At 33.7% G+C, this 11,126-nt stretch overlaps 1 protein-coding gene across 2 annotated transcripts in view; it reads right to left on the bottom strand.

Annotated features, from left to right (window-relative positions):
• Positions 1-3,038: 3,038 nt before the first annotated feature.
• The window catches only part of TMEM135 (transmembrane protein 135), a 286,760-nt gene continuing 278,672 nt past the window's right edge, over positions 3,039-11,126 (bottom strand). The window contains exons 12-15 of one of the 2 annotated variants that reach the window (XM_074304681.1): positions 10,823-10,899; positions 9,378-9,476; positions 8,464-8,531; positions 3,039-5,157 (exon numbers count right to left, since the gene is read on the bottom strand). In XM_074304681.1, coding sequence (XP_074160782.1) covers positions 5,025-5,157; positions 8,464-8,531; positions 9,378-9,476; positions 10,823-10,899 — 377 coding nt within the window. In that variant the 3' untranslated portion in view covers positions 3,039-5,024. The other variant, XM_074304682.1, reaches the window with a different exon arrangement.

Genomic DNA, 11,126 nt, shown 5'->3' with positions numbered 1-11,126 from the left:
GCTTCCATCCTTTAAATCCCAGCTAAAACAGATTCCTCCATAAATTCTGCACCAAATATTTTCATTGAGTTCCTTTTCATTATAGTTTATAAACAAAACATGGCAAATCCTCACAGAGATGGGAGTACCAAATCATATTACTTGTCTCCTGTATGCAGGCCAAGAAATAACAGAACTGAACATGGAAAAATTGGTTTAAGTTTGGAAAGGAGTATGACAAGGTTGTATATTGTCAACATATTTAACTAAATATGCAAAGTACTTAAGGTTGCTGGGAGAAATATCAACCACCCTGATAGATAATAATATTGAGAGAGGAGAGTGAAAAAGCTGGCTTAGAAGCTTAACATCAAAAAAACTGCGATTGTGACAACTGGTGCAACTGGTCCCAGCACTTCCTGGCAAATACAGGGAGAGGAAATGGAAGTAGTGTCAGATTTTATATTTTGGGGCTCAAAGATTACTGCAGATGGTGACTACAGCCATGAAAACAAGGAAAGCTATGGCAAACCTTAACTGTATACTGCAAAGCTGCGACATCACCTTGCCAACAAAGTTCCACACAGTCAAAGCTATGATTTTTCCAGTAGCAATGTATGGCTGTGAGAGTTGTACTAAGGAAAGCTGAGCACTACAGAATTGACGCTTTCATATGGAAAATATTTTTGTGAGTCCATTGGCCAGAAATGAGATCAAATTAGTCAATACTTAAAGGAATCAAGTTAGCCTGTTCACAGGAAGATCAAACACTAAAGCTGAAAATTAGACATTTTGGCCACATAATAATAAAACAGGATACACTGGAAAAGACCTTTGTGTTGCAAAAGATTGAAGGGAAAGGGAAGACACAAAAATGGGAGGAAATAGATAGTGTCATGGAAGCAATGAACATGTACTGATTAAAATGAAGTACCCTACCTGATACTAGAATGAAGATTTTTTTTTTTTTGGTCATGACCAATGTGGGAATTTGCTTTGTTCAGCTAAACATACTGGCTGTAAGGGTTTGGTTTTTCTTTTCTTTTCCTTTTTTTTCTTTTCCCCCCCATTAATGAAGTGAAAGGAAGGAGAAAAAAAATTTTTTTTGTTAACTGGAATTTTTTTTAAAAAAAGATTTACTGCATGCAGCATTCCTTCCTTCATTCTAAATGCTGAAATTGGCCCTCTTTTGCATGTGCCAGCCAATACTGTTTTAATTTATTCCAGTATTTATTGAATGACATAGTGATAACTAATGCAAGAAACCTACCCTCAAGGTGATTATAATTTAATAGAAAAGACTCTAAATTAATACTGATCCACCACTTTTAAGCTTCGTGGGAAGGACTGTTGATTACTTGGGCACAAGTGGCCGATCCTCTATCACACCAGGCCTTTCAACCACTAGGCCAAACAAATGAGTCTTAATACGAGAAAGATAGGCTTAAAATAAAAGGCACGGGATTACAAAAGAAGCCAATTATATTAAAATATAGTTATCATAATATTTTAAAAATCAAGCTCATGGATTCAAGGCTAAGAACCCCTGCCTTGCAAGAAAGAATATAAAATGTTGGGGGGAAACCAACCAAAAAACAGTTCAGCAAAACTAAGAAAACATCAACTAAGTCTGAGATTGCATTACACAAAGCGTTCCAGACCCAGAGTCCTCTATCTCTGGAAGAGAGAGAGGAAAGCACATTCTTAACCTTCTTCTTGGCAAATTTGTCTCCTCTCCCATTTCTTTAAAGATTTAAATGCCATCCAAATATCTTGCCTAAGCAATTAGCTAATCTTTGTAAGCTTCTTTCAACATGTCAAGTGTTTCAGTTGCAGATCTGATATGTCACAAAATTCTAAGTTAACAATGTTCATTCAACTTTATGGCAACATCAAACCATATGCCTTTCTTTTCTCAAAGCTGTCATCTTAAGACTGACTGAGCTCAAAGTCGCAGCTGCTTTACCAGGTTGACATACGTTGTTAATATATTTCTTCTATGATCAGTCCTGCTCTGCTTCTACAAGGCAGATTGGAATGACTCCCATCATTTTACAGTCAGTCCACGTAAGTGAGCCACAGCAAAGGCCCATGAGGTTACATAGCTTTGAACAGAAATCATTCTGATCTGAATTCCCCATATCCCTAAGATCACATGATTCTGGGGCTCGGAAGAAGGCACCGGGCACTAGACACTCCCATCATCTAAAATCACCCCTAAAATGCTTAATGGCAAAGCAGCTGTGCCAGAGGGAAGTGTTGGATTTGAGCCCAACTCTTTGTGATCCCATTTGGAGTTCTCTTAACAAAGAGAATGGAGTGTTTTGCCACTTCCTTTTCTAGCTCAATTTGCAGATGAAAAACTGAGTCACCCAACTAGTGAGTGTGGGGGCCATTTTTGAACTGAAGAAGAGGAGTCTTTCTGATTCCAAGCCTAATGCTCTAACACTGTACCACTAGCTGCCCCAGAGGGAACGGTACTGCTAGAGAAGGGCAGCTGTGACTCTGCCCCTCTATCCTGAGATTTTAAGATTTTAGTCACTAAATACTCTAAATGACTATGGATAAGAATTAATTCAATTCAACAAAAATTTATTAAGGGCACTCCTCCATGCTGGGAACACAAAGGCCCAAGTGAAATTGTCTCTACCCCCAGGAAGCTTCTTTTCAATTGGTTAACCATAATCTTACTTCCACTCTGCCACCATCCTTCTTTGCCAGTTATCTAGTCTTTATCTACTGTACAAGGAGTATCAGTAAGAAAGTAGGCAGTAATAACAGGATTCTATGTAATGCTGAAGGTCATGAAATGTCTTATTATCAGAATTTAGGAAACCTTTTTTTTTTTTAAACAAAATGACTTTTGCTCATGGAAACTTTACCTTGGAACTCTGAAAATCAGGAAAAACAAATGGATCATTTCAGACATTTTTTTAAAAAGTGAAGAAGGGAAAAAGGCCAAGTTTACTTTTTTTCCATATTCCTCAGAACTTTTCTCAACATACACAAGCTTGCTCTCTCACCCTCCCTCCAAGAAATATGTAAGAACTCTACCCAGGTTATTTACCAGTTTTTTATTAATAAAAGTAAATCACAGAGTTGAATCTTTATAAGCAGCAAATATTTTACTCTAGAATCTCAGAAAGAAAATTACAGTAGGATTTGTCATTCCAACAAATGATCTTTTTATATCAATGAAAATAATAACTTATGGATCAAAAGGATTTTATTTTTACATGACAAAAAAAAGCATCACAAACCATTCTTGTTTCTGAATGAAAGAAACAAGAGATACCAAACAGCAATGCTTCTTGGTTATTGCAATTCTTAATAGTTTTAAACTCCTAATTTGGAGCCTATCATTTTATTGATTCCAATGAGGACAAACTTTAAAACTATGTTAATACAATTTGGAGTCAGAAACTGACACAATCTCTTACTAGTGTGTCCTGATGGCGCATGTCAGCTCTACAGAGTTAATCAAAACAAAGTATTTAGATGAAATCAATGTAGATCTCAACTATGATTTCTGTTGGGTCTCAGTTTGCCATAACAGCAGAGGATGGAGTTACAGGCTTTATGAAACTGAATATGTGGGATTAAGTATTTTAAAGGCAGGGTTACAATTCCAGTTGCAACACAGGTTCTACTCCATAATTAATTTACAATGGGCTACAAACTTTTCAGCAACTAAATTGTATTAAAAAAATATAGTCATTCTTATTATATGTTCCGTTCACAGCAGACGTCACAAGTCTCCAAGCTTTATTAGCTTAGAAAGTACAACTTTTCCCTGAAAAGCTCTAAAGAGTGATCATCTTTCAGCCACAGCTGTTCTGAACTAACTTTCAGTGACTATAGCAGTGACTATATTTTGTCACTACATTATTCTAACACACACACACACACACACACACACACACACACACACACACACACACACACACTGGTGACAATGGGTAAAAGGCAGGATGAAATCTGAAGCATATTTGTCAATAAACTGATTTTTAACTATCAGTGGCATTTCACATTGTCAGTAGCTGTCACTGTCAATATAAAACAACTCGCTGCCTATGTGACATATTTGAACATGAACAAACATGGATTTAGGAATTTGCTTAAGCTGGTTTTCTTAGAAGACTGCTCCACAATATTTTGATCCCTTTTGGAACAGCAATGGCATTAAAACCGAGCTCTGAAAAAATATAACCCTTATTAACAAATTTGAGTGCAATTAATCTACAAGAAGCTGCTACTTTAAAAAGTAACTTCTTTAGTGTTCACTTGCAATGCTTCCATAAATATTTAAACACTGCATTTCAGCTTTCTTAGATATTTTCCATTTGACAAACTATGGTTTTCTTCCATGTGGATCATGTATTAACTACACTGCCAAACAGCCCATCTTATCATCAGGAAAGGTGAAGTTATCAGTGTTAACTATAGAACTTTGTAGATGATGTTACTGCCATATTTAATCAGATGGTAAAAGATACCTCTGCAATATTGAAACAAAATGGCCATTGTTTCCCCTTAAATTACTTAGTGACCAAGTAGCAGATTTTGAAATTATTTTAAATACTGGGCATTCATCATCACAGTTGCCAAATGAAAAATTAAACCAAAATACAATAAATCAAATTTGTGTACTCCTGATCTTTAAAAATTCTGGAACTATTCTTAGGCTCACCAAGAAATATAGTGGAATGAACTAAAGATATATTTTAAAATATCATTTTAAGCATATTTTTATATCATTTAATTTTTTTTGAGATCATTTACCATCACTCAAGGACATAATTAATCAAGACTCTATCTATCATACTGTCAAATACTACAATGATCCACAATCATATTCTGGCTATGGAGGGAGCTTAATTATTAAGCAACACCTTCCTAAAAAGCTTCAGTATTTATGATCAATAAAAAGCATTTCTCATTGAAATAACACTGAAGTGGAACATGGGCCCTCTCCTTTCTATCCAACTCAATTAACTTTTCAGATGAAAATGATAATCACATTTAGTCATAATAAGGAATAATCTTCAAGAAAGCTCCATGGGTAGATCTGGTATCACAGTAGTATATCTTGGATCCAACTGTGGTGTGAAATCCTGGAAGTATTTAGATGCATCGGTACCAAACACATCAAGGACTTTTCTGTTCATGACTGCAAACCTAGAAAATGAATGGTGAGAGTGTAAGCAATGGCAGATTTTATGAACCTTGCTGTTAAATAAATTATTCATAACAATTCACCTGGATTCCTTTTGCTCATCTGATAGGAACAACAGTGTGTACGCTGAAGCCAAGCTGGCCAACAGTACATGATTCTACAATGGCAGAATCATGGAGAGAAGTGGGGAGGAAATAGGTATTTATTAAGCACCTTCTCTACTATGTACTAGTTTTACAAATATTATCTGATTTTATTAGAAATCACTCTTCCATCATGACTATCTAATACTTTATACAGGAGACATAATCAGTTATGGATTCTCTGGCTGCAGCAAGAATTATCATCACTCAATCTTTCTATCAGATGTCAGATATCACTTGAGGATTACTGAGAATTTTCTAATGAACTGAATCACATTTAAAAAAAAAACCAAACTAGAAATAATGGCAATTCTAATTTAGGATTTCAATGTGCTCATTAAATAAATTCAAGCACATTCTAAGAAGTATCTTTACAAAAATATTAATAGTTTCTCATTTTCTTTCCTTTTTTTATTAAAGCTTTTTATTTTTAAAACATATGCATGGATAATTTTCAACATTCACCCTTACAAAATCTTGTGTTCAAAATTTTTTTCCTCCTTTCTCCCTACTCTCTCCCCTAGATGGCAAAAAATCCAATATATATTAAACATGTGCAATTCATCTATATATATTTCTACAAATATCATGCAGCACAAAAAAAATCATATCAAAAAGGAAAAAAATGAGAAAGAATGAAAGCAAACAATAACAAAAAGAATGAAAATGTTATGTTGTGATCCACATTCAGTTCCCACAGTCCTTTCTCTGGTTGCAGATGGCTCTCTTCATCACAAGACCACTGGAATTAGTCTAACATTGTTGAAGAGAGCCACATTCATAAGAATTGATTATCTTAAAATCTTCCTGTTGCTATGTTGCCTGATCTAGTTCTGTTCATTTCACTCAGCATCAGTTCATGTAAGTCTCTCTAGATCTCTCTGAAATCATCCTGCTAGTCATTTCTTACAGAACAATAATATTGCATAACCTTCATATGTATAACTTAGCCAGCTTTTCTCCAACTGATGGGCATTCACTCAGTTTCTAGTTTCTTGCCGTTACAAAAAGGGCTGCCACAAACATCTTTGCACATCTCATTTTCTTTCAAAAAAAACAAAACAAAACAAAAAACAAACAAAACAAAAGTTAATATTTAAAGTCAAAGCAAGCATTTGTGTTGTTATTCAGTTGTTTTCAGTCACGTTAGATTCTTCATGATCCCTGAGATTTTCTTATCAGAGATACTAAAGTAGTTTGTCAATTTCTTCTTTCACTTTACATGAGGCAACTGAGGCAAACAGAGTGACTTGCCTAAGGTCATACAGCAAATAAGTGTCTGAGATCAAATTTGAGAGTCTTCCTGACTCCAGGCTTGGCACTCTAATCTACTGTGTCACCTAGCTTTCCAAGGCAAACATGGATTTTCAACTTTTTAAGAGGCATAAAACTATAAAAAAGATACTTGCCTTTTATTAGTATCATATAATCTAAAAGATCAAAAAATCAATGGAAAAGGGAAGGAAGGGGTTAAATTCTGTCATCGAATTTACATTCTAATAAGGTAAGATAACACCCATAAAGGGCGGCTGAAAGTAGAGGCACATACTATAATTTGGAGATGGCCAGGAAATAAGGTGAAAATCTGGACCTGGACAAGATAAATCAAAAGTACCCTCTACAGTGTGGTTTGAGAGGCATAATCCAAAATTTCTTCTGGAAATAAGTCATGGTTTCATTTTGGATTCTATTGTTTATATAAAATATGTTTCAAAAAACTAATTTTATTTGTATGACCATAGCATGAATATATACTTAGCAGATAGAAGAACTTTCACTGTAAGCACTTCTTTTTCCCTAGACTTTCTGATTAGTTCTACAGAGTTGACCAAAATGTGATCTAAACTATTTCTTTTTTTTCCCTTTTTTTCCCCCTGAGGCAATTGGGGTTAAGTGACTTGCCCAGGGTCACACAGCTAGGATAAGTTAAGTGTCTGAGGTCAGATTTGAACTCAGGTCCTCCTGACTTCAAGGCTGATGTTCTATCTACTGCGCGACCTAGCTGCCCCCTCCATTAAACTATTTCAAGCAAGAAGGCTATAGATGTTCAGTGATACCTTATCAACTATAGAAATTGATATGAAAAGAAGGAAAGTAAAAAAGAAAAAACAAGATTGGAGATTTTGAATCTATAGGGTGAAAGAGACTGGATAAAAAACAAAATAGATATTATTTAATAATAAAAGTTTATTTTAAAAATATAAACAGCATCAACAATTCACATAAAGACTGCCAACATAATTAATAGGACATATTAATACTACTTTGGTACTGAATTTCTGGACTGTAACCCTTTTGTTATTTGTAAAATATTAATATATATTACCCAGTTTGTCCTTAGTCCATATCACTATAGAAAGAACAAGAGAGAAATCAGAGAAGGTCAAAAGAATAATATGAAAACTGTTTAAGGAGTTGAAAATATGAAGAACACTGAAGGAGCTATGTTAATTTAGGATTTAAAAAAAGGAAATCTGAGAATTAAATTAATAATTATATTCACATATTTGGAAGGATCAAGCAGAGAACACTACTTGACAGCTCATCTCCATCTTTACAAAGGAAAGAATTAAAATAAAAGGGCTTAATTTTGTAAAAGAGAAAACTATATTGTATAAGTGATTAAATTTTAAGCCTCTTAAAGAAAGATGTATAGTACCTATCTTTGAACATCTAAAAGAATGAGACAATTATTATATGATTCGAACAAGTCAAATATGGTTCAAAAAGATGCTTTAGAAAGTGATATGTCTTCCAAAATAGTTTATTAGTCCCATTTTTGGATTTAGATCTTTAACCAATCTTCTTAACATGTTACGTTTAAATAAAAAAACCTTGTATTTATGAAATTAGGAATAAATGTTTTATGTGTGTGTGTGTGTGTGTGTGTGTGTACGCGCACGCGCGCGCCCCCATATATATAGTATATATTGTATTAATCTGGAACCAATGGCATTTCCAAAAGAGATGAAGGATATAATCATATTCACAAAATGTATATCTTGTTCACTCTCTGAACGAATTTGTGCGGGAAATGGAGAAATTATAAAGTTAGCTGATCTGAACCATATGAAATATTCATTTATCCTATGAATTTTCTATAAGAAAACTGAAAATTTTACCTTTGAGGAAATTTAAATTCCTTAAATTATCTTAATTACTTACTTGCCCTTGGTAAGCCTTAAAAGGAATTTCCAGTAAGATGGTCGCAAAGTCTGAACTTCCATGACAGCCTAAAAAAAATAATAATAATAATAATACTGACCATTAAATTTTTTTTCCAGGACATAATACAAATATAATCAGGCTTAGAGAATGTGGTAGATCTAGATTAATTTTTTTATTCTCATGATATATTAATATTAATAGCCACAAAAATATCAATGCTAAATCTATTAATGTTTTATCTGACAATAATGAAAGGTATCCTTTATAGATTCCAATAGTTTTTAAATGTTTTCTTTGGGAAACAATTTAACTGGTAGTTGGCATCTTCAAGAAGTATTTATCGAGTATTCAGTAGTTGTTTAGTACTTTATTCACTATAATAAATGAATCAAACTATCCTTAATTCAAAACAAAACAAAACCCCATCCAAAGAAGGTCTGCAATTATCTTAATGTAATAGCAAAAGTGGTCACAGAACTTTGGGAGAATATGAACAAGAAAACAAAAGCTACTATTTGTATAAAATTTAATTTTCTAGTTGGTATATTATTGGTATGACAACGATGCTGCCAATAGTATTCCTTTGGGAATATCCTATTGGCTTGGAAAGCCCAAGAAAAGTTTTCTATCCCTAGTGGACTATTCAAAACACTAAAATTTCAAATTACTTTCACACTAAATCTGATATCAATTCAAGAAGCAACATATTCACTTAACAAGGTGTGACTTGGAAAGTTATTTCATATTCCTAGTGATTCCTATCCCTAGTTTGGGAAAGAAATGAAACACTCCTACCATGCATGTCTGGTAATATTTTAGATTTTCCCACTGGATGTAATAGTATCAACTTTATTCACTGCAATAAATGAAACTAAAACAATCTCATTTCCCACTTCAAAAAACATACTTACTGCCTGAAAACAAATTGCTGTGGAGATGGAGTATATGATGGTATCTGCATGAGGGAAATAAGGAACTTTCCCTGCTTCGATGCCTTTGAAATACATGGTCTACAAAATAATCACAATACAAGGTTTATAAATTATTTCATTTTAAGTAAAAATAGCCTATATTTGACATTAATTGTGATATCACTTTTTTTGCTATTCAAAAATTCCTGAATTCAAGGTTGGTGCTCTATCCACTACGCCACCTAGCTGCCCTGACATCTTTGAGTTTTAAAAGACCTAAATAAAAGCATGAATCAACATTATGACACAGATGCCTCAAAAGCTAATAAACATTAGCTTTATGTTACAGTCAGACCACAAAGGGGTAATTTGTTTAGTTTTAGGCATGATAGGTGATAAGATAGAGAGCATGGACAAGGTGGTATGCCATGTAAGAGATTATTAAGCAAAATGGAGACTGTTTAAATGACTGAAAACAGAGGAATTGGTAGTGGGAGCATTTAGAAAGTTAGTATATAGGAAAGATTTGTTTTGTTTATGCAAAACTGGACAGGATTCTATAATTAAAAATCAAATGGGAGGTTAATGTGAGGAAAGTGTTTCTAAAAATTAAAGGGATCCAGAACCAGAACAGGTGGTGAATTCCCCATTGGTATTGAACATCAAAGGGAGTCCCGATGACACCAAATCAAGGATGTTTTAGAGAAGATTATGTTCGGTTATCTGAGGCTCTTCCAAATCTGAGGTTTTCTAATTTTTGTTCCTCGCAAGGATTGGGCACACATTAAGGAGGAAATAGTTAATGGCAGATCCATAGATTTCTTTTTTTAAAAAATTCATATAAAGCCATATTAAGTATGCTGAGGACTGACTTTTACTATATAAATATAGCTTAATTAACACTATTTGTTGAATTTACATAAGGGATTCATATCAAAGAATACTAATAGCTATTTAAAGGAAATCTGCTAATTCCTGAGCTAAATAGCAAGGAAAATATAAAAATTACATTTTGTTTTTATGTGAAAATAAACAGTTCAAAACTCTTTATAGTGATTAAATTAAATGCTCCAGAGATTCCATTACTGGAGAACCCCTTTTCTATCACAAATTTTTGGGCTAATGGCCTATGCCTAGATCAGACAACCATAGGATAATGAAAAGAAGGAAATGCATATGCTATTGCTTGGCTTAAAACACTAGACAGTTATGGGGGGGGGGGGAGGGAGAGGGAGGAAAAAAAGCAACCATTGATAGGTTTGAGTCCCTAAGGTACAGAACATATTTATAATAATAGCTTAAAATAATTTTAGATAAAACCCTTTATCATATCTTTTAGTGACAGTCACTAGAATCTGTGCTTATGACATAATTTCTTCATGTTTCAAAGGACAGACTAAGAATACATATTTTAGAATAATCTATATAAAGAAATATTTGCTTACCTCTACAAGTTTGGAAGCTAAATACATGGAGATTGTTGTGCTTTTGTAAAACATCATTGATACACCTGCCAAAAATCCTGTAACAAACCACAAAGGAAATATTGAGAAGGTTCTAAAATGTTTCATTTAGTACAGTTCAATAATTCTACACAAATTGTAGCCATTGCTATTTGTAGGTATAGCAATAGTAATAGTACTCCTGGGAACTTGTAAACAATGGTAAAGTTTGGAAAGAGGGAAGGCATCTCATGTTAAACTTAGTAAAATCAGTTGCTCAGATAATAATTCATCTTCATTTCCACAA

This window comes from Sminthopsis crassicaudata, chromosome 3 (assembly GCF_048593235.1).
Source record: "Sminthopsis crassicaudata isolate SCR6 chromosome 3, ASM4859323v1, whole genome shotgun sequence".
Lineage (NCBI taxonomy): Eukaryota > Metazoa > Chordata > Mammalia > Dasyuromorphia > Dasyuridae > Sminthopsis > Sminthopsis crassicaudata.
The sequence above is the reverse complement of the archived record's forward strand: the minus strand, read 5'-3'. Positions and strand labels throughout refer to the sequence as shown.